A 24360-nucleotide genomic window follows, 5' to 3' on the forward strand; every position below is an offset into this window, starting at 1 on the left:
CTGCATCCGTGGGAGACTGGTGGTCCCGCCCGGCTGGGTACTCGCGATCTTGACGAGAACGAGTTGCCCATCTTGGAGCAGACGGCAGATAGATTTGTGGAGGTCTACCCGCAGGGCCACGAGATTTTGAGCGCCACGCGGCCAGGTAAGGGATTCTTTAATCCTCGCCCTCTTCATGCTCAAACCTCTGCTGGAGTTCCTCTAATTTTATCATCTTCTGATGAGGGGTCCGCAAGTGGGCCTTTCTTCATGAGGAAGAAGAAAGCTGCCGGCGTGAATGGCAAGGTGAAGGTTACCTCCGCCGTCGACCTGGGAAATCAGTCTGATTCCGAGACTGAAAGCGAGGAGGCGGCGGGGAACCCTGGTGGTGGTGACACCATTTTTTCGGAGGTTGGGACAGCTGTCACCTCCGAGCAACCAAGCGTTATGACGGTGACTGGCGTGAAGAGGCCAGTTCCATCGGGTTCGTCCCCGCCCGTCAGAACTTTCAAGATTAAGAAAACCCGTAAGTGTAATTTTTATTTACCTTTCCCGCATTTATTTTCGCCATTGTTTTTAATGTTTTGTTCTTTATGCAGGAGTGGACGCATCCGCATTCCAAAGCGGTGCGGGCGGAAGCAGTTCTGGACCCACGACGATAGGTTGGTCAACCTATCCGAGGCGATGACCCAGGCGGCCGCGCCTGTTTCCGGTGCTGATTCAGTTGCTCATACCGTTGAGTCAACTGTTCTAGTTGTAACGCCATCTCCGCCGGCCGTCAGTGCCATTTTTACCGCGTCCTTCACTGAGCCGGCGGTAATTTTTTCTGCAAGCTCCGCAGCAGCGACCACGGTTGTGAGTTCATCTCCAATGAGTTCACCTCCGATGGTCTCTACCACGGTGGCTTCTACCGTGCCTCCTCCGGCCCCAGCGACTACTTCTTCGATGGCCGGTTCTTCAGGTAAGTTTGGGGTTGGGACCTCTAGCCAATCTTTGCCTCCTTCCCATCTCCTTGACCTCTTGGATGGATATCCTTTAGGTTCGGGTGACGGGTTTGGCGGCTACCGGCCTGTTGTCGACCCTACAGGTGCGTGGGGTTACTTTGGCCCTTCTTCCATTCGTATCATTTTTTCCTAACTGTTTTTTGTTTTTTCAGTTTCGGATTCCAATGAGGTGTACGCTCCGAGGTGGAATATCCGCTGGGGAACGACCCTCCGAACGGCTGCGGACTGCGTTGAATGGGCGAGCCACGCTGCCCCAAGCGGTGCGTTGGGGGAGGCAATGGCCAGCTACCAGGAGGGTAGGCTGTCCAATGAGCTCCGAATCCTCCTTGCCCGGATGCAGCCGCGCGTCGAGCTACTTTGTCGTGAAAACGACAAGGTAAGGACGGCGCGTAGCCTAGAAGTGGCTCAAGTGCGGGCATTGCGGGAGGAGAACAAGAGACTTGCTGCCATTGCTGCAGAGAAGGAGAAGACCTTCAAGGACCTTGAGGTCGAAGTCCAGGCCAGGCATGAGGCCCGTTCCAAGGCTACCCAAGCAGTTAACGAACAGCTTAGGTTGGCCAAGGAAATTGCGCGTAACGCGACCGAGAGGGCCACCAAAGCTGAAGCCGTTGCTGAGCCTCTGCGCACTGAGAACGAAGAGCTCAAAGCCAAATTAGAGAGGCTTCAGTAGGCTCATGATGCTTTGGCCTTAGAAGACGCCAAGAAGCTCCAAGAGCTCCTGGATCAGAAGGGTATGCTTGATCGTACTGAGCGCAAGCTTATGGGCGTTGAAGAGGCTGCTGCTAAGGATGTGTTGCTTGCCAACCTCAACAAAAATGAAGCCGAACGTGCCCGCGATCAAGCTCTGATCGCTAAGGAGTGGCTTCTACGAGAAGCGTTGCCTCAGGTACGCATAGCTTCACAATTTCTTTACGCTTTTCTTTATACTTAAGAAAAGTTTTTGATATGTGTATATATTTTTTTTGTAGGTTGTGCATCGGATTTTTGCGAACACATCTTATGACGATGCCATGAGTGCAACCCTCAACGCTTCTCATGAGGATGGGGAAAAGGCTGGTTTCCTGCTTGGTCTAGGGTTTGTTGAGAAGGGCATCCCGCCTTCTAACTTCCCTCTACACGACATGGACACTGAAGCTGCCTACGACCAAGCAGTGAACCAGTATGCTGCCTTCCCGCATCCGGTGGTGGAGAAGGTGAACGAGATTGCTGCCGCTGATGACGGGCTAGCTGTTCTCAAGGCTTTCCTTGAACCGCCACAGCCAACTGATGGTGCGGGTTCAAGTGGGTTTGGAGGGAGTGGTCCTGAAGCTTGAACCTTGAGATCCCTTCCAACCGTTAGGATAGATTTGTAATTTTGTAGGCGGGAAGATACCTGGCCATTCTTGTAATGTTTGAATTTTTATTGTGAATATAAATATTTTGTTAACGCCTTGCCTTGTAAACATTATATGAATTGCTCATGCATATTTTTGTTTAACTTAGCAATTTTCTAAGTGTTTTGAATAAGTTAACCTTTTGACGCGTGATTGATAATAGGCTAATGTTCAGTTTCCGCTATCATGATTGTGCGGGTAGGACCGTCACTTTTACTTAGATTACCAAACTTCACCTATATCTGATCAGGGTGAAGGTTTTCCTTAGAAATTTTCTACCGTTTTTTGTGTTTATGCGGGTTTTGCCGCTTTCCACACGTAACGACTTACTTCTTCCCACACTTATTTATGCGGTGAATACCGGCATATAAGTGTGGTCAGTTCATAAGTATAAAGGTAAGGCTATCAACACAATGTGATAAAGGAGAATCATTTCCATTAGAAGTGGCTCTAGGCCTTTTCTTTACAAGTTTGGAATTGATCTATATGTAACATTTGCGTAATTGAGCTCCATTCCATGTTCTTGGGATGGGGGTGCCATCGAGCCTTTCGAGCCGGTATGCGCCCTTTCCCAAAACTTCTTTAATGATGTATGGCCCTTCCCAGACCGGGGCCAGCTTTCCTGGGCGCTCTTGGTTCGAAGCCTCGTTGTTACGCAGTATGTAGTCTCCGATATTGAAGTTGCAGAGTTTTACCCGCATGTTGTAGTACTTTTGCATTTGTCGCTTGTAGTTCTCTTCACGCGCTGCGGCTAAGTCTCTGCGTTCTTCGATTAACATAAGGTCTAACCGTCTTTCCGCATCATTGTCTTCTGGTTGATTTATGACTCTTGGTGAGGGTAGACCAATTTCGACCGGGACCATGGCTTCAGTGCCATAGGTGAGGCTAAACGGGGTTTCGCCCGTGCTTGCCTTTTTTAGCGTTCTGTTCGCTCAAAAGACATGTGGAACTTCGTCCACCCAGCCGGATCTATGCTCCAAGAGTCTTTTCTTTATGCCGTCGACGATGCTCTTGTTTGCTCTTTCCACCTCACCATTACCTTGCGGGTGTGCCACTGAGGTAAAGGTGTGGGTGATTTGAAGTTCTTTCAGCCACTTTTGTAGCTTCTGGTCAGCAAAGTTGGTGCCGTTATCGCTCACCAAATTCTGTGGAAGTCCAAAACGACACATAATAAATTCCCAAATAAATTTTTTGATATGTTTTGCGGTTGTTTGGGCTAAGGGTTTTGCTTCTCTCCACTTGGTGAAGTAGTCGATGGCTACCACTAGGAACTGAACGTTCCCTGCTGCTGTGGGAAATGGGCCTGTCTCATCGATGGCCCACTTCTGAAATGGCCATGAAGAAGTGACTGGAACAAGTTCGTTCTTCGAGCGATGCGTGTTGGGTGCGTAGAGCTGGCAGGATCTACATTTTCTGATGTAGGCGCGCATCCGTATGCATCCCCGGCCAAAAGTATCCCGCGTTGTTTAGCTTAGCTACAACTGCGCGTGGACCTGCGTGTATTCCACAGATGCCTTCGTGTACTTCCCTTAGGAGGTAGTCGGCATCTTGGTCATCCACGCATCTGAGGAGTGGGCCAAGAAAGTTACGCCTGTAAAGTATGTCATCAACAAGTTGATAGTTCAGTGATTTACAGCGTAACTTTCTTGCATGTGTCTTCGACTCTGGTAGTATACCCGCCGCAAGGTAATTTATGATTGGTGTCATCCACGTTTCCGTGCCGGTTTAGATGACACAAATTTCCTTGTGCGGGACTGATAGTGCTCCAAGGAGTTCGATGCGGATGTCCTTTCCCAAGTGGGTGAAGGCTAACGATGCAAGCTTGCTTAACGCATCCGTAGATTTGTTTTCGCTTCGCTTAATGTGCATAACTTTGCAATCATTGAAATCGCGCATAAGGGTTTTTGCTTGTGCGAGGTATAGGGCCATTGTGTCGTTCACGGCCGTGTACGTCCCGTTTATTTTGTTGGCTACTAACATGGAATCCACGTGGGCTTCCAAGTTTTTCACCCCCATCTTACGCGCAATTCTTAATCCGGCCAGGAATGCTTCGTACTCCGCTTCGTTATTCGTACTTGGGAAATCCATCCGAATAGCGTAAGTGTACTCTTGGCCTGCTGGGTTAGTTAGTTTCAACCCTGCGCCTGAACCTTCGTTGTTGGCTGCTCCATCAGTATAGAGTCGCCAGACATCATCAATGTCCTGTGCTGGAGAGGGTTGAGTCTCTTCCTGGCACTCTTTTTCCCGCGAAGCGGGGACTTCTGCAATAAAGTCGGCCAAGACCTGGCCTTTTATGGCTGGTCTTGGCTTGTACTTTATCGCGTATTCTCCCAATTCAATTGCCCATTTGGCTAGGCGCCCTGACAACTCGGGTTTGCCTAGAACGTTTGAAGTTGGTGAGAATGGTGATTGGGTGTCCTTGGAAATATCGTCTTAGCCTGCGTGAAGCCTGTACAAGCGCTAAGACTAATTTTTCCAGGGTAGAGTACCGGGTTTCTACATCCGTTAGGACGCGGCTAACATAGTAGATGGGCATCTGGATGCCTTTTCGTTCTACTAGTAGGACTGCCCCGGTTGCTCTGTCTGTGGCGGAGAGGTATAGGATTAATTCCTCCCTCGCTTTTGGTGCTGTGAGCGTTGGGAGTTCGATCAAGCGTGACCGAATCTCTTGAAAAGCTGCTTCCGCTTTTGGTGTCCAGCGGAAGTGCGTTTTCTTTAAACAATTTTTCAATGTTGACACGAATGGGAACGACCTATCCGTATGGTTCGCCAGAAAGCGGTTAAGTGCGACTAGTCATCCATTCAGTGTCTGAGCTTGTTTAATGGTAGTAGGTGATTCCATTTTGATAATGGCTTCGACCTTTTCAGGGTTCGCTCTGAAGCCATCTTTGGTAACGATGACTCCTAAGAACTTCCCTTCTTCCATCCCAAAAGAACACTTGCTTGGGTTGAGCTTCATGTTTATCTTTCTGAGCGTGTTGAAAGTTTCTTCAATGTCTTTCAACATCGCTTCTGGCTCAAGGCTTTTGATTACCAAGTCATCCATGTAAACTTCCAAGTTCCTCCCAATTTGGGCATTAAACTCTTTGTCCATCAGGCGTTGGTATGTGGACCCGGCATTCTTAAGTCCAAATGGCATCATTTGATAACAAAACGTGCCATCGGGTGTCCGAAATGCGGTTTTGTCCTGATCGTCAACGGCCATGTGGATTTGATGGTATCCTTTATACGCATCAAGGAAGCATTTAAGGCGAAACGGTGCTAACGAATCTACCTTAAGGTCAATTTCGGGTAACGGGTAACAATCCTTGGGGCCTGCTTTGTTTAGGTCTTTAAAATCTATGCACATGCGCCATTGTTTGTTAGATTTCGGTACCATGACGGGATTTGCAACCCATGTTTGATATTTACTAACGCGTACGATGCCTGCGTCAAGGAGTTCCTTGACTTGGGTTCTACACGCGTTAGCCTGTTCCGCACCCATTACTTGACGCTTTTGTATGACTGGCATAAAAGCCGGGTCACATTTGAGCTTATGCTCCGCCTTACTTCGGGGTACACCAGTCATGTCAGCTGGTGTCCACGCGAAGATGTCAGCGTTTTTTTGCAATAAGCGTTTGAGTAAGGTGCGTGTGGGATCAGTAACTGTTGGGCCAATGGTGACGGCCTGGTCAGGGTATTTGCCATTGAAGGCCCATTCTTCTGGCTCGGTAATGGTTGGTTTAGCCATATTTGGTTTGGGTTTAGATGAGACAGATGCGATGCATACCTGGGGAATACCCGTGATCATCGCGACACCCTCAGTTGTTGGCCACCCCATCATGCCGTGGACTGAAGACACCACGGCATTGAATCTTGCCATCCCATCTCTCCCGAAGAGAATGTCGTATGTGTGGTGTGGCTTCCTCATTATGACGAAGTCCACGTCTTCTGTGCGGGAGTGTTTCCCGTCCGTGAGGGTGACGGGGAAAGATAGGATACCCAAGGGGGTGTTTGTGCTGCCATCGAACCCTTCCATCGAGGCGTAGACCGTTTCCAGGCGTTCTTTGTCTTCGTCGTCTAGCTTGTCGAAGAACTGCCTGTACATGACCCTTGATGAAGCGCCGTTATCAGCAAGAGTGCGGGAAGTGATGTAGTGCCCCAGCTGGCTTTTGATGACTATAGGGCCTTCTTTGTTGGGCCCTCCTGGCACACGCGGGAAGCGCACTTCAGCTTCCTTCCATGCACATGGTTCTGTCGTTCGTCGTTTTCTTCCTCTGACGTTGCCATGAACCATGTGGATGCTGATGTCGATGGGCTTTCGTCCGTTGCCCTTGAACCGATTGTCATTTCTCCCTCCGTTCTTGATTGACGCCACGAGGTGTGTAAGTTTTCCATCTTTGACGAATGTTTCGACAATATCCTTCAAAGACGTACACTCCTCTGTGGTGTGGCCTTTTTTCCCGTGGAAGTCACATGACTTGCTCTGATCAGCGTTGTGACGCTGCCGGATTATTGGAGCCTTTGGCCACGGGAGTTTCTCGGTGGCAAATATCTCGGTAACGCTTTTGGTGAGTGGCGTCCATCTTGGATTCCGGTTTGACGAGTGCGTGTTGTCCCTTCCGCCTAAAAGAGGGCGGGGGCTGGATGAGGTGTCAAAGTTTATCCTTGACTGCCAAATGCCAAGCTTCCGCTTTTTGCTTTGTCGGGCGGTACGGACGTTGTTTTCTCTTGTCCTCTGCGTGTAGAGGTTTGTGTTCTGGGGCAGGTTTCTACCCAGTTGCTTCTCCGTCTCGGCAAAGCGTTTAGCTGCCGTCATGATGGCATCCCACGTGGATGGCATGCCATCTTTACCCGTCAAAGTGCGAATAAGCTCTGGGTATTCGGCGCCCTGGATGAAAGCGGCGCGAACAAGATCTTCGCTTATGGTGCCCAGACTAAACTTCTTTGAGTTGAAGCGAGTGATGAAGTCTAGCAAATATTCCTCTTCCTATCTAACGCAGTTGAAGATCGTCCACTGCTCTTCAGTATATTTTCTTTGTTGACTGAAGTGCTGGCTGAACTTGTGCTGGAAGTCTGCCCAATCATAGATGTGGTGGACTGGTAGACGATCAAACCATGCTCTGGCTGCTCCGACGAGCGTCATCTGGAACATGTAACACCACGTGGGTTCCGTCCAATTGCTGATGGTTGCCCCCGCTATGAATCTGTTAAAGTGATCGTCTGGGTCGGACACGCCATCGTAAGTGCCTATGTTGGACATCTGTTTGGCACTCTTTGGAGCAATTGCTTCCGCAATGTCTCTTGCAAACTTGGACGTTCCCGCATTTGCAACAGTCGGTCTGAAAGTTTTGGAGAAGTCACGTGGGTTTCCCCCCGCGTTCTTTGGCTTGAAAGTTTCTCCAAAATTTCTTTTCGAACGGAAGTCTACTTCTTTTCGCTTCCCTTTCACCTTATGACGAGGGTTTGCGTCACTTTCAGATTCTTCTAACTCATCATCCGAATCCTCGCAATCATTGCTCATGTTGAGCTGTTGACGAGTGCTTCCGAATTCGTCATTAGCCTGTTGGAGTGAACGTAAACGTTCATCCAACTCAGCTTGGAATTCTTTCTGACGTGCTTCCGCCCAAGCTTTAACTTGATCCAATGTTTGGCGGGGAAGCCTCGTCTGTTGTTTCTCCAACTGGGTATCAATGAATCCCAGGGGAGGATTATTTACTGCACTTGCCCCGGCTTGAGTAACTGGGGTAGTGTTCGTAAAAATCGTGTACTCGCCGGTGTTCCCCCCAGTAGCTGGGGTTGTGGTTACCGGAGTTTCTTGGTCACTCGTTGGCTTTGGCATCAGAGTAACCTTAACCATCTTCCCAGAGGTTTTGAAAAAACTGAGAAAAAGAATTAGTTCTAGCTTTATGCACGGATGGTGCCAATGAAGAAACACTAAGTGACCCCGGCAGATTATGGATAATCTTAGGGTTAAGTAGATGTTTCCCACGAGGGTTAGGTCCGGAAAAGATGGTTATTCTTCTCGACCTGCAAAACAGACATCGTAAGCTCGTCACTGAGAAGGGGGGGATCTCCTTGTGACCACCCTCCGGCGTGAGAGTCAGACTAGATTGCTCTGAATATATGTATATATTGAGAGAAATAGCTAGAGAAGATAAGATGATGATACCGTTCCAAGGTGTTGGAGTATTTATAGCCGAAGGTAGGTTTCCAAGCAGGTACGGCCAGCTGTATAATATTCCTTTTCCACCAACTACGGGCTATGTACGTGCCACGATGGGAGTTGGTGGGTAGGCAGCGGCTGATAGTGACATGGCTGGCTGTGTACTATTCCTTTTCCACCAACTGCGGGCTATGTACGTGCCACGATGGGAGTTGGTGGGTAGGCAGCGGCTGATAGTGACATTTTGTACTAGAGCGTGCTCCTCCTCGTACTATTGTCGGTGAGCTGTTACCCTGTGATTGGTTCATGGGTTGCTTTGGTCAGATCTTGTCTATTTTGTCCATACCTTGGCAGGTATAGTACAAAAGATCTTTCAGAAGCTTACGGACTGGCTCTTTTGGGCGGGAATATTCCCGCCTTGCTCATTCCTTCTTCAGGTGACATTGCTGAAGTATGAGTTAGTACCTTATGCGTGTAGCCTTACCGTTAGTGCGGGTAGCCTTCCTTCTTGGCTTGTACCCATAGCTGCGGGAACATGCAGGGTACTGTACCAAGGGAGGCTTTCCTGCGGGAACAGCTGGCTTACTGCGTGTAAGGTCTTCATCTCTCTGAGCATGGTGGGTCCTGCGGGACCGGTTAGTCTTTGCGCAGACGTACCTCTTCAAGGTGTGTCTTGCGGGTCCAACTGGGCTTTGTGGGGACCTACCTCTTCACTAAGTGACCCCGGCTCTTCTGTACTCTTCCCTAGCAAGAGAGATTATTGATCATCAGATCAACCGTGGCTCTTCTGCTCTTTGATGCGATTATAGAAATTGCTAAACTTTTGAGTTGGTGTTGACAACGAATGCTAGTGTGGCCTGAAGGTTTTGGCGGTACGTGAAAAAGCAGGGTCACTACAAAATTATTTTTCGATATGCGCCCAGAAATCATTGCTTTTTTGGTTGTTTCCAACTATCGAATCAATAGATATGTGCAACATAGCCTTAGTAAGCTGTTGGTAATTAACCGAGTCGGACATGTCGAGTCCGGGCCTAAGTATCTCATTATCGTGTATGGGATTAAGAGTCTATATGGTAGTTGGCATTAATTTAATATTGTTGGCATTAACTTATGTAGTTGTGTTGGTGCATGATGTCAGTAGTTCAGTGTCTAGTGTCTGTAATTGCGTTTGTAATATTTTATGTTTTGTATAAGCGAAGTTGCTAACAAGTTCGCTGATATGGGCGAACTTGTTAGACAAGCGAAGTTAGTGACAACTTCGCTTGAACATGCCAGGCGAAGTTGTCGTGATTATATAAGCCATCTGTTACGGCTTATTAATAATTAATTCAGTTTTACAGTTTTCGTGTATTCGAGTCAGAGAGAGTCTGTAATCAAGTGATCTTCGTATCACGTGCTTAAGGTTGGTATACAACGTGTTTGATTATCGAGTGTTAATCGTATTGTTTTCTATACTCGTAACGTCTTACGTAGGGATTCCGCACCTGCGTAGTACGTGATATCTCGTGTAGATCCGGCTGGGAACCTACAATTGGTATCAGAGCATTTGCTCGATTGTGTGGTTCAGGATTATCACGCGGGTATAGAAATCGTTCCGTTCGACTATTCGCGGGATGAGTTTTCTGAGTTTTTGTGTCATACTCATCTCCTACAAGCTTAAACAACCCATAACACCTTCACAAACCTCGAAAAACCCAGAAATCTAATCTGCAGAAACTTCATGTTCATCAGGCGAAGTTGCCGTCACTGTAAGTAGGGTTTCGGCGAAGATATAAGGTTAAGCGAAGTTATCCACAACTTCCCCTACCTCTTCAAGTTCGCTTACTTCAAGCGAAGTTACCCACAACTTCGCCTACCTCCCAAGTTCGCTCAACTTAAGCGAAGTTATTCTCAAGTTCGCCTATCCAGCGAATTTAAGAAAGTGAGCGACGTTACAAATTCACGCGAAGTTAAGCTTTAAGCGAAGTTATCCGCAACTTCGCCAACAGTGCTGTTTGAAAATAAAATTTTTTATTTTCGGATTTCTTTGAGTTTAGAGAAAGATGTCTTCGATAAACATTACTGAACTAGTAAAGATGGAAGTAGAAGCAGGTTCGGCTACAAAGGCACCTAAGATGCTCAAGAAAACTGATTATGTAGCGTGGAAATATCGTTTTGAACAATATGTCAAGTATCAAGATGCCAAGATGTGGGTGTGTATACAAGATGGTTACATTCCACCTACTACTGAGTATGAAGGTCGTGATCAGATCAAGAAGTACAAAGAGATGGAAGATGAAGAGAAGAAGATGTATGAGGCAGAAAGTAAAGCTCATGCAGCAATTACAATGGCTCTTCCACAAGAAATTTTGCACACTTTCAGAAAGTACAAGACTGCTAAAGAACTTTGGGAAGCTCTTGAAAACCGTTTTGAGGGCAATGTGGGAATTCGTGCTTCGAAGATTAAACTTCTAAAAACCCAATTCTCTGTCTTCAAGTATCTGAAAAACGAATCACTTGATGATATTATCACCAGATATTATCATCTGATGACTGAACTCAGCAACTATTCAATTGCATACAAAGAAGATGAGATTGTTGAGAAGCTTCTTGATGCTCTCCCACCAAAATGGGAGATGTATACAGTGTTGATGAGAGAAGATAAAGACTTTGCTGACTATGACCTGGAGACAGCAGTTAACAAGCTAAGAACGTTTGAACTGAACATGGTACGAAAGGAGACACCTACCGATCAGGTTCAAGATCCGGGTATGTATGGTGCAAAGGTTAACTCGGGATCAAGTTCGAAAACGGAATCATCTGCTTATTACTCTAAGGGAGAGTCAGGCGCGAGCTCAACACATGAGGGACATGTATCTCTCAACATGAACGGTGATGTGTGCTATGTAGCTGGAGGGTCAAATGCTTCTCAACCACAAGCGACCAAGAGTAGTTATTCCCCAAGTGTTTCAAACAACAACTACTCGAAGATGCCCATGAGTGTCAAATCTGCTAAACAGCAGTTTGCTCTCTATGCATCTTTTATTGCTTCGTATGAGAACTACATTCAGGATAAGATCGTTGATCCTGCAGTTTTGGATGAAGACTATGACCAGATCGATGCTAATGATCTGGAGGAGATGGATCTGCAGTGGCAGATGGCTATGATTGTCAGAAGGGTGAAGAGGTTCATGAAGAAGACTGGCAGGAAGTTTGTCGGAGAGAGGCCAGGGTTTGATAAGTCTAAGGTTCGCTGCTACAACTGTCAGCAGAATGGCCACTTTGCAAAAGAATGCAAGAATGAACGTGTAGAACGCAGTCAGAACAGATCTACATAGCAAAGTGGTAGTGGTAATGACTATAGAGCCATGATTTCCAGACAGAATGAAGAGTACAACTGGAATCTGCATGTTGAAGAAGTATTTGAACAGGCCAACTTGGCAAACATCGAAAATGCAGATAGTGAGAAGGGAACTGGCGAAGATGAAGCGTACATGGCAGATGTAGCAGACCAGCTCTCCGAGGTAATACCGAACTCCCTTGTACTAAGTGTGAACTTCTGTCTGAACAACTGACAACTCTAACTGATCAGTTTGTTAGTTTGGATGCGCAATATAAAACTTTAAAAGAAGATCATCACTTCACTAAAGCTAGAGAAAATAGTTACAAAGTAAAAATTAAAGCTATTGAAACAGATATTAAAAGTCTTAAAGCAAAGCTTGCTGAAAAAATTAATATGATTGATCTTAGCTATGAGGTTCTAGAAGAAAAACCAAACTAATAGCTGAAAGAGAAAAACAAATAGCTGATCACCAGGTAAAAGTGGTGGAACTTAACAGGAAACTGGAACAATTCAGAAATTCCTCTGAAGGAAACTGCTTCTAGGCCTGATATAATGTTTGCTGTTTGTCTTTGTGCACGCTTTCAGGCAAACCCAAAAGAATCTCATTTGAAGGGTGCGAAGAGGATACTGCGGCATCTCAAGGGCAAGCCGAAGCTGGGGTTGTGGTACCCGAGAGGAGGAGACTTGGAGCTAGTCGCTTACACAGATTCTGATTATGGAGGGTGCAATCAGAGTCGGAAATCTACAACTGGTGGATGTCAGTTTCTTGATGGCAGATTGGTGTCGTGGCAATGCAAGAAGCAGACTTCAGTCGCAATTTCAACCTGTGAAGCAGAATACATGGCAGCATCCAACTGCTGCTCCCAGGTTCTTTGGATTCAACAACAGTTGTACGACTATGGTCTGAATTTCTCACTTACTCCTATTTGCATTGATAACACTGCTGCTATCTCAGTAACTAACAATCCCGTGAAGCACAGTAAAACTAAACATATTGACATACGTCATCATTTTATACGGGATTGTGCTGAGAAGAAGCTGATTGAGCTCGAAAAGGTTGATACGTTAGATAATTTCGCTGACTTATTCACGAAAGCGTTTGACAAAACTAGATTTCAAAACCTTATTGAGCTGAATGGGATGATCAATCCCGAGTAACCATGCTTTGTGTTTTTGATTAAAAAAAAAAAAAAAACCGTCACTATCGCTTAGAACTATGTCAGTTGCCTCAGTTTGAAGGACATGTCTTAGGATATGTTTGGTCCTCATTTCTACTTGTAGAATATGAGGATAGCCATTAACCAGATGACTGAAAGTGACCGGGGCGGTTTATGATGAGTTTTCATTCTTTCGCTGAAAATTAGTCGATCATACTTAGTTAGAAGGACACATACTAGTATGTGATCGGTCCAGCTGATCCATTGGATCTTCTTGATAGCCGTTAACCTGAAGACTTTGATCTGGTCGGGGCGATAGAAGTTAAATTTTTCTTTTAGGGAGATGAAATTATTTTTCAAGTCTACTACTTCGTAAGAAGTTACTTTACTATGTTTAACAGAAAATTGATCCAATCTTGGAAAGTGATAGATATACTGATTCTGTGTGCTTAACTAGTGAAGTTATTAGGCTTAAAAGTCTTTAGAACAGTCATTGTATGTCATGGTGCGTAAAAGTAGAAGTGATACTAACTAAATCTACTCGATTTTATGTGGAAACTCCTTAAGAGTTGTGCATGTCTTCATACATATCTTTCCAAATGATAGGCAGAAAAGCGATTACCCAGTCATACACGAGCCCGTGAGTGTTCTGATTCCCGTGAAGATAGCGTGTCAAGACACTGCAGTGATCCAGATTCGGGACTTGCAGTTATTTTCTACTTGAAGTTGTGTATATATATGTTAGATTAAAAAAAAATGTGTGTATTCTAGAGTTCATAAGGTTAATGATTCTCAATCAAGACGCAAGAAGGTGAACGGGAAACAGAGTCTAAGATCGAAGTGTAATCACTACTTAATCAGACACTACGGGTCAAGGTCAATTCGGGGTGACTTGGGGAAAATCAAATACGCCTTGAGAATATATAGGAGGCATCATAATCTCTGAGTTGTTGCCCACTTAAGTTTTGAGCTTAATTGAACCTAACTCGTATCACAGAAACGATGAAAACCATTCTAAGTAGATTATCTGCTTACAACCTGTTTCTTTATGTCATAATACAGCTGAACACGGATCTGTGTGACAGTCACGAAATTAGTATGATTCCTGTTCAGATCTTTTCTAAAACATGGTAGTCCCTGTCGAGACTGAAATTTGATCCCGTGTACCTTTATTTTAAAAGTTTTTTTATTTTTGGAGTTGTATGATTTTATACCTGGTTACTTGGTCTTGATCGTTTCATTTAACGCTTTAAAGGATGTTTTCTAACTTAGTTGCAAATTGTTCAAATTATGGGGTTTGTTTTGAAAAAATTTTAATTTCAGCGAAGTTCTGCATAACTTCGCCTGATAGGCGAAGTTATCCACAACTTCGCCGATACATCTGTGACCCTATATAAAGGACTTTAAAGGTCAAACTGTTCATTTATTTCAAAACCCAGCGAACTTATACTCACAGAAACCTCGGCGAACTTATCGATTCTATTATCATCAATCATTATGTGTTTCTTTCTCGATTTCATTGTCGATTAAAGGTGTGTAGGGTTCCATATTCGTATAATCATTGTCGTTAATGATTATCATAGGTCGATACGACCCGTTTCGTGACCTCGATTATTTGAAACCTAAAAACCCGATTTTCAAACTTGTTTTTACGTGATAGTAAACCACTTGAACGTATAAAACTTCATAAAATCATGTATTTTGGAGTCCTTGATCTCCGAAATCATCATCTACACGTCGTTCAAAATCCTAACTGTTGCCGATTCAAATTCGGCGAAGTTACAGTTTAGGCGAAGTTATCCGTAACTTCGCCTGAGGTTTAACTTCGCCTGATTATTGATTTTGAAACAGTTTATGAGGAGATGTTGTGATTAGGCGAAGTTATCCGTAACTTCGCCTGGACCATTTTACTTAACTATTTTCAGACGAAGTTCAAGTTGAAGCGAAGTTGTTTTCCAACTTCGCCTCACCTTTAACTTCGCCTATACAGAATTGATCACAACTTCGCTCATGGTAACAGGCGAACTTGTGATTCGCTTTGACGTTTATCTAACTTAACCTGTTTGTTGCAGATATGGCTGCTATTGCTGGAGCAGGTGGTGCAGGCGGTGATGACGGAGGTGATCAACAAAGACAGTTCTTCCCGGGTCACAACATGTACATAACATTAGACCCGGAAGCGAGCGGAGTTGATGATTTCCGCGAAATCATCACCTTCCTTTTACGCTCGAGGATATTCCACGCCATTACAAAAACTCTGCCGATATCCTTACCCAACATTGAGGATTTCTGGCAGACCGTGGAATACGACTGTAGAGTCGAACCCCCGGTGATGCGCGCAACAGTCAACGGTCAGATGGTTCAGTTCTCTTCTGAACATATCCGGGCGGCTCTGCGGTTTGGAAACGAGACAAGGGATGACCCGACAGAGTTTGTAGCTCCTTTTCGCGATGGAGCATTTTTGAGGATGGGTTATTCAGGTCCCTTGGGGGATTCGCAGAGAAGGAAGGGATTCCTACTTGACCAGTGGCGCTTTCTCATGCATGTTATGATAGTATGCATGTCAGGGAGAAAGGCGGGCACTGATGGCATGGTCGCGACCATGCAGTCAGCGATGACTGCTGTGACATACAACAAGCGATTCAGCTTTAGTCAGATGGTCTTTTACGAGATTGATCGTCAACGAAGAGTGATGGCGCGTGAGCGATTCATCATGTATCCAAGATTCCTTCAAATGATCTTGGATCATGTTGCTCCAACACTTCCTCAGCGCCGTCCGATCCGATATGTTGAGAGTGTGAATAAACGGATCTTCGCCCAGTGTCGATCCTCCAATGCGAGGAGCAAACCTGAGCTTCGTCCTCGCCATACTCCACTCTTTGGGTACTTAATCAACCCGGAGTATGTGCCTGCTCGTGGGGATGAGTTTAGGGACCCGGCACCACAACAGGCAGGAGCACCTCAAGCAATACCTGCTGCTCCTGTTGTGTCACCGGAGGAGGAAGTGGACCTTGATGCAGAATTTGGTGGTCAAGGCTTCTTTGATATGGATCGGGTGAATCTAGAGGAGAACGTTCAGGTCCCTGTTGAACGTGCCTCGACTGTGCATGTTACTAGGGCAGCTACAACGGTGGCTGGCTCAGATTCTGATGATGAAGTGGCAGAAGCCAGAAGGATTATGGTGACTCGAGAAAGACTACATGGGAAAAGAAAGAGAACAGATGATGATGACGAGTCTGATTATGAGTAAGAGGTACAACAACTGATAAGAAGGTCAAGAAGGGAACGGATAGGTGCAGGATCAGGAGCCGGTGAGAGCTCTAGGGTGGTACGTTTCACTCCACCAGCACTATCCGGTATGACAATGGTTCCCTCATCCCTACAGGTTACAAGGCCAAGCGCTACGGGTGTTCCCGTGGTGGCTACCTCATCTACATTTGGCCTTCCACCCACTACTTTCCAACTTTCGGCTCCCGTGATCGTTTCGTTGCCGCCTCCGACTGTTACTCCATCGGAGGTCGTGGCACGCTTTATCGAGTCGACTGTTGTGACCACTGCAGGGTTATCAATGACGATACCACCTGCGGTTACGTCTATTTCTACTTCTGAGGTCCCGGTGACATCGGAAATCCCTCCTCAGTACACTCACGATTTATCGCATATGAGGTTCGATTTCGATGCAACCCTATCAGACTCAGAACGAATAGCAGCACTGGAACGGGTCGTGGCAGAGCAGTCAAAGATTAATCTTATCCAGACCCAGGCTATTCAACGCCTAGTTGCAGAGAATCAGATGCAGTCGTCCCTGCTGGTAGAACATGGAAAGATCATAGATGCTCTGAAGGAGTTCTTGGCATCTCAAGGGGAGACGAGCTGTAAAGGCGACGAGTTGAGGACGAAGAGAAGAAATGATAGAGACGATGATCCCAATGCGTCGAAAGATGCAGGTGGTGAGCTACCAAGAACTACTCAAGCTCTTGGAACTTCCACAACTCAGGGGGAGTCGACATCTGCAGCTGGTGATGATGTGGTGGTGGTGGACGTAGAGGAGATGGTTGATGACTTGGTTGGTGATGATGATATTCTACCGAGTGATGTGATAGAGAAAATTGGTGAAGAGATTGTGATGGATACAGAGATTGAAGAGGGAGAGATAGTAGAATAGAATGTGGAGCATGACATTCCAAATGTTGAGAAAGCCGATATGAGTGAACAGATTGGAAGCGATGAGTCTGAATGGGAAGAGCAGCCTAGGTGGAAGGAAGGCTATGCTCAGTGGTTCGTCAAAACGAAAAAACCGGCGGTCCCTACAATGTTTAAGAAGAGTTACAACATTAAAGGCTATGCTGAAGCGAAGAAAGGGATTATTTGCTGGATCTATGATGAGCAGTTGAGGCTCTTCGTGATTAAAAGGTATGACGGTGTTCAGTATTTTAAAAGACTGTTGAGATCGTTTAATACACTGCCGGAATGTGAAGTGAAAGACTTAGCCAGATTGGGGTTAATCAATCGAAGTGACGATAATATGGCTAGAGTTATTGAGAAAATTGTATGGAAAGAAAGTATAAAAGAGAATAAATTTGAGCTGTTAAAACCACAGAAGGGAAAACTTGTTGAAGACAAGGATAGAGGTTTGAGAGCTGATGGAAAGCCTTGGATGGTCATGAAGTATAAACCGATCCAGTGTTTGAAAGAAGTACCGATGAAGCTTATGCCCAAGGATGTGCTTAAAGACCTAAAGTGGTGGTTTGTAGATTGTGAGACAGCTGAGGCAGTGATGGAAGACGAGAATGAACAAGAGGTGCTAAGAGTTTACGATCCGATGCATTTGGTAAACTTATCGCAAGCTAATCTGCAGGTGCTCAATGAGAAGAAAATCTTTTATATTCCTGCTTGGAAAGACGAAGCGAGGAAATATCAAAGAGTTGTGTCGGTTTGTGTTCGAGAAGAAGTGCATGCTTGAAGATAGAAGATTGAAGATTACAAGACACGTGTTTGAAGCTAAAGAGATGAAGCTACTGCCAAGGGGGAGTCTGTTGGTGCATGATGTCAGTAGTTCAGTGTCTAGTGTCTGTAATTGCGTTTGTAATATTTTATGTTTTGTATAAGCGAAGTTGCTAACAAGTTCGCTGATATGGGCGAACTTGTTAGACAAGCGAAGTTAGTGACAACTTCGCTTGAACATGCCAGGCGAAGTTGTCGTGATTATATAAGCCATCTGTTACGGCTTATTAATAATTAATTCAGTTTTACAGTTTTCGTGTATTCGAGTCAGAGAGAGTCTGTAATCAAGTGATCTTCGTATCACGTGTTTAAGGTTGGTATACAACGTGTTTGATTATCGAGTGTTAATCGTATTGTTTTCTATACTCGTAACGTCTTACGTAGGGATTCCGCACCTGCGTAGTACGTGAAATCTCGTGTAGATCCGGCTGGGAACCTACAAGTTGGCCATAACTAATGTAGTTGGCCATAAGTTTGGTGGTTGGACATTTATGTCAAGTAGTTGGACATAAATGCAAGTAGTTGGCAAGTTGGCTAAACTAGTATAAATAGATATTACAAGTTAGAGTTAGATATCACCCACCACTATCATCTTTCAAAGTTTATTGTATTAAGATTTTGAGCTAAGTTTCCTTGATATAATTATAAGTGAAGTTCGGTATTTCTTTGTTTGTTTATTTGATTGGCTTGGGACTTGAATTGGTATCGAAGCCGTTCAAGGACCAATCGATAAGCATTCGTTGATGCCAAGAAGGAGAGAAACCGAGGTGTTGATACTTTGGTTGAATGAGCTAGGTTTAATCAAAGATTGTTCAAACAAGTTAGGTTTAATTAGACATGGGTGACTCAACTGCACCACCGCCGCTAGCCAGGCAGGGCAATAGCTCGGGCTCGTTTCAATGCCCGACGTTAACAACAACAAACTACACAGTATGGGCACTCGCATGAAGGTTATTTTCAATGTGCATAGCGTATGGGATGCGATAGATCCTGGTACGACTGATGCAAACACAAATAACGTGGAGACCGACCTACTTTTCCAATCCATACCTGAACAACAGATTTTGCAAGTCGACAGTGTAAACAAAACAAATTTCGCTCGCCATTCACTTTTCCCCACTCAAACGGACCCCACTAATTTGCCCTGTGTTGATACGCCTTCACCATCGGAACTCCGACGAGCCATAAATCCTTCGATTCGTTTTCAATCGGGTAAACATTTTTATGCATTCAAATAATATTCATTCTCTAATCAAAAACCCTCTGTCAATTTTAATTGACAGAGGCTTTTGATCCATTGATATTGGGTTTGAATAATTAGGGTTTATATTGATTTAGGATTGTTGAAAAATAAATGTACAAAAATGACGTGCCTACTCATCATCATCAGATACCAAGTAAGTTGCCTATGTAATCAATTTTTATAAGTAGGTGTGCCACGTCAGAAATTCACTAACAGAGTTAACCTCCGTTAGTCGCGGTCCGTTTAAAACAAATACCTTTTAGTTGGTACCCGCCGCCAACCAACTTTGAATTTGGGATCGTTGTTTACCAATATGGCATAGTTGAGGTTATTTAAAACCAATATTCCTTACAAATAATCACATAAAAAGGGGTAGCTTAGTGTAACCCGGGATAACTTAACGGGGGAAATTTGCTCGTTTTCTCCTGAAAATATGTATACGTGTCATTGTGCTATGGAACACATAATTACTGGTCATATAAAAGTAAATAGATAATAATTATAATAACTTTCCACAAACAAAAAACAACGCATGCCTATACTATCCTCTAAGATTTAGTTATATGAAAATTAACGGCTCACATACTGTGTTCAAGCCTGTTTTATACTTCACATCCTTGACTGACGAGTTTTTGTCCATCCTTCCGACTGTGATTCATTTGTGATATTAATGTCCTTATCATTATTTGCAGCTTAATAACAATTAAACACATCCATAATCAAGAACTTACTTGGGTAATCAATGTTAAACCTTAGACAAATGAATCAAGAACACCAATCATGGTATTGCATAAAATACTATGAGACTATTTTTATTAATAAGAAATAAGAACATAATACATACTGCTAAACTAAAAAATAAAACTTTTGATGGGTTTATATAACACCCACACTTCTAAGTTCTAATCTTACTCAAACTAGGAAACCTAATCAAACTAAACTTCTAATTTATTTAATAATAAATAAAAAAGATAACTATGACATCAAGTTATTCAACTTGGTTCCTAATCTTTGGATCTCCACCAAACCGCCTCTCGAGATCTTCTGTACCACCCTATATTTTTTGTATTAACCATTTAGGTCCTTCAAGTTAGTATTGCACCAAGTTTTACACTCACTTTCAATACCAACTACCACTGTTCCTCCAAGATCCTTTAGACCTTGTAAAGCTCGCACCTCTTTGAGCTTGATTCTCGGATTCAATTTTTTCACTCTATCAGCAGGTTTCTATTTCCTGTTGACAGCTGAACTCATTTCAAGATTACCACTGTTTAAAACTGCATTACCCGATTTAGGAGAGGAAACAACCCTTTCTTTCTCAACTTCATGACCAAATATCATGGTACTCAAAGCAATTCTTACATCTTCACTTGATGCATGCTCCCTCTCGAACTCAACTCTTTTATTAGTTCGTTCATTCGGATCACCCGAACTTTACATGAACCTCAAGAAAACTCCAACGTCAACTTTGTTGGTTTGTTCATATTCAACCTTTTCTATTCCACCATGATAACCCGTAACATGAGACATAACTATCTCCTCGTGCATATCATCCAACACAGTTTCTTTCTCATTTTGTTCGGTTACTGTCACGATTATGTCTTGGTCAACCGTACTTTCTACTTCAACCACAATATCCTCACCCTCTAGATTCAAAATAACAATAGATGATTCTAATGATACCTTCCACTGATTCGACTCTGGCACTACTTCCTGACTTGTCCACCAACAGGAGCCTACTTCAAACCATTTATTTAACAGGCTCGGTTTGAATTCGGTGTCAGTTGTGTATTTTTCTTGAACCTCGGTCATATTAGCCTCCACATACCACGTTTCTTCTTCTTTAACAACAGCTGCATTACCTTCATCCTTAGGTTCTTGACAGTATTTTGCCATATGCCTTTTTTGTCCACATTTATGGCACCTAAAAGGATACTGCTTTGGTTGGTTCCTTGATTCTTATCTCTGTTTTCTTCGTCCGATGAATCTTCTTTGGATTTTTCACCTCGACTCTTTCTATTCCATTTTTTCTTCTTCGGTTGATCTCTTTCTCTCTATATTTACCCTTTCCTTACTCGTCGTTACGGTTATGATTTTTATTAAACCGATTTTTCTCCTTCTTCCGACATACAAGGCTTCGCTCTCGGTTTGCTAAGGCTTCTTGTTTGGCAAGAATATTCTCTAACTCAGTTATACTCGGTTGGGTCCCCCACCCTTGAATAGCGGTAACAAAGCTACAATACTCCGACTTTAAACCGTAGATGAGTATCCGCTTCATACGAGCCACTAACCCAAGACTCTGGATCGAGTTCTCCAATTTCGCAATTTCGCGACATAGATTTTTGACTTCATAAAAATATTGTGAAATTGGAAGATCACCTTGGGAACAAGTCATTAAATCACCTTCGACTAGTTGCAATAGATCATCTTTCTTCTTCGTGAATAAGCTCTCCAACGTATCCCACGCTTGCTTTGGGTATTCGAGTTCTTGAATATGATCAAGAGCATTATCAGCAACCATTGTCTTGATGATAAACATCGTTCGATCCACTTTCACCTGCCACTTTCCGATAACACCGTTTATATCGTTTGTGGGATGCCTCGTCTCGGTACCTTGAAAATACGATTTGATGTACATTGACCATTTTTTATAGTTGATATGGTTCAATTTCTTTATTCCTCCTACAACTTGTATATCGGCCATAGTTTTGGTTTATTGATTGCTCGAGATGTGGCTCCAAAATAAACAAACCAGTAAAATTCTTTTTCGACTTCTGGTTGATCGAGGAGTGGTTATGCAAAACCATATTTAAGATGGCGGCTTCTGGATCTCAACTGTTTGATCTTAATCAATATAATCACTTGTTGGCATATAGTGTCACACAAGAAGACAAAAACCAAAAGAATAAAATCTTGCAACTTTCTTCTTGTGATTCGAGGAGTAACAACAAGCAAAATAAAAACACAAACAATTTTTAATATATTGCTTTTACCTTCTTTTCTTATACGGGACCACACAAAAAATAAATGAATCTTTTCTTTTGTGTGTATGCTTCAATTGAACAAAAAAAGAGACCAACGGACTTTCAAAACTCCAGGATTCTTTCGTTGCTTTGGCTTCTTATGCCTTTGATTGAAAATTACTTCTGCAATTAAGACTTGTCGCTGATCAGAAACACAAGCTTGGATCATTAGGCTATGATACCACTTGTTAAACCTTAGATAAGTGAATCAAGAACATCTAACACGATATTACATAAAACGTTTATGCGACTCTTTTTATTAATAAGAAATAAAAACATAATACATACTGCTAAACTAAAAAATAAAACTTTTGATACTTAAAATAGGAAATATAATCAAACTAAACTTCTAATTTATTTAATAATAAATAAAAAGATAACTAAGACACCAAGTTATTCAACTTGGTCCCTGAACTTTGAATCTCGACCAAACCACCAATTGAGATCTACCGTACCACCCTTATATTTTTCGTATTAACCATTCGGGTCCTTCAAGTTGGTATTGCACCAAGTTTTACAATCAACACTATCACCAAACAACTATTTTAACTTAGACGAAGTCTCTGAACCAAATAAATTACGACGACAAAGATAATAGCCTCCGGTGGTCACCTCAAATTGAGACAGCTCTCCTCCAATCACTTCTTCCCCTTACATTGTGTTATTTTCATGGTTCTCTACTTCATCATCCACATACTTAAGGCTGGCACTATACTCACTTGCTATCACTCCTTGATCCACAATAATATCAACATGGATTTCATCACCATTATCTAATATGTTTCCGATTGGCCAATAGCTTAACCACACAACATCTTCATCAACTCTAGGTTTGCAGTACACCATGGGGTTGTATATCCATGTAACACCCTTGGTTATGTTGCTGATTTTAGCCAACAAAAGCCACATATCTTTATCCTTGGATTTTGATGATCTGTATAAGCAACTTACATGTAATCCTTGGATCCTATAATTTTCATGATGAGAAGTCACACAAAAAGACAAGATCGGGAATGGCGACTTATAATTATATACCATCTTGTTTTGACCCCTTACTCCTTGCAGATAGATGCTCACTATACCATATTCATACAACATCTACGCCACATAAATTTCAGTTAGTCAGTGAAGAGGTATGTATCCGCCTTAACATCGAGCGGGGCGGGTCAACCCACAAGATATAGACAAGAGGCTTGAAATCAAGATATCATGAAGGCACAAAGCCAAAACCTATGCGCATGGCGCATATCACATATGCTCACGCATCACATATGCTCACGCATATCACATATGCTCACGCGTATCACATGCTCACGCACCATATATGCTCACGCATATCACATCTGTGCGTGGCGCATCTGCGCGTGGCGCATATCACATGCTCACGCATATCACATCTGCGCGTGGCGCATATTACATATGCTGGCGCATATCACATCTGCGCATTAAACATCTGAACGTGAGAATAAAGAGAAGACATCGCGCATCCTCAGGATAGGCGCATATCACACGTGCACATAATCAACCTCGTCCTTATCCAAATCAGGATAAGGACAACCTTGATTGTGCTCGTCAGACAACCTTCCAGAAGGTATCCTTTAAGGAATAAGAATATGCTGATGTTGACAGCTGCCAATGAAAGGTGGACAACTCAGCAAAACCCATGTGCTACCACGTGATTGCACATGGGTCAGGTGAAATACCTGGGTCAGAGAATAATCAATGAAAAAGCACCAGGTGTCCTAAGGACACGTGGCGCAAAGTAACAGGAGGAGGCCAAAAAGGCCCTAATGGGATCTGAGCCCAATCATTGGAAACCCTAACACTATAAATACCACACCACCTCCACAAGGGGAGGTAAGCAAGAAAATACATTCCAATTCCTTACTCACTCTCAGATTATTATTATCCTCTCCTACAATCTCTTATTCTCACACCGGAGGGTTACCCCAAAGAGGACCCCTCTGTCCCTTTTTGAGGGGTAAGTTCACGGTGCTGCTCGTTTTGTAGGTGGAAGAATTCATACTCTGGAGAACCATCGGTGAAATAGCATACTCATACCCGAGGAAAGTTGATCGTCTACCAGTGAGCCGATCCACGTTTCTTCACC

The 24360-nt window shown here is 43.8% G+C and overlaps 1 protein-coding gene across 1 annotated transcript; it reads right to left on the minus strand.

Annotated features, from left to right (window-relative positions):
- Positions 1-21298: 21298 nt before the first annotated feature.
- Positions 21299-21931, minus strand: LOC143582191 (uncharacterized). Its single transcript, XM_077064814.1, has one exon. The coding sequence runs from the start codon at positions 21929-21931 to the stop codon at positions 21299-21301; it is 633 nt and encodes a 210-aa protein (XP_076920929.1).
- Positions 21932-24360: the final 2429 nt, after the last annotated feature.

The sequence above is a fragment of the Bidens hawaiensis genome, unplaced genomic scaffold (assembly GCF_021521415.1).
Source record: "Bidens hawaiensis isolate Kalapana, Puna unplaced genomic scaffold, B.hawaiensis_p1.1 tig00031483_1, whole genome shotgun sequence".
In the NCBI taxonomy this organism is placed as follows: Eukaryota; Viridiplantae; Streptophyta; class Magnoliopsida; order Asterales; family Asteraceae; genus Bidens; species Bidens hawaiensis.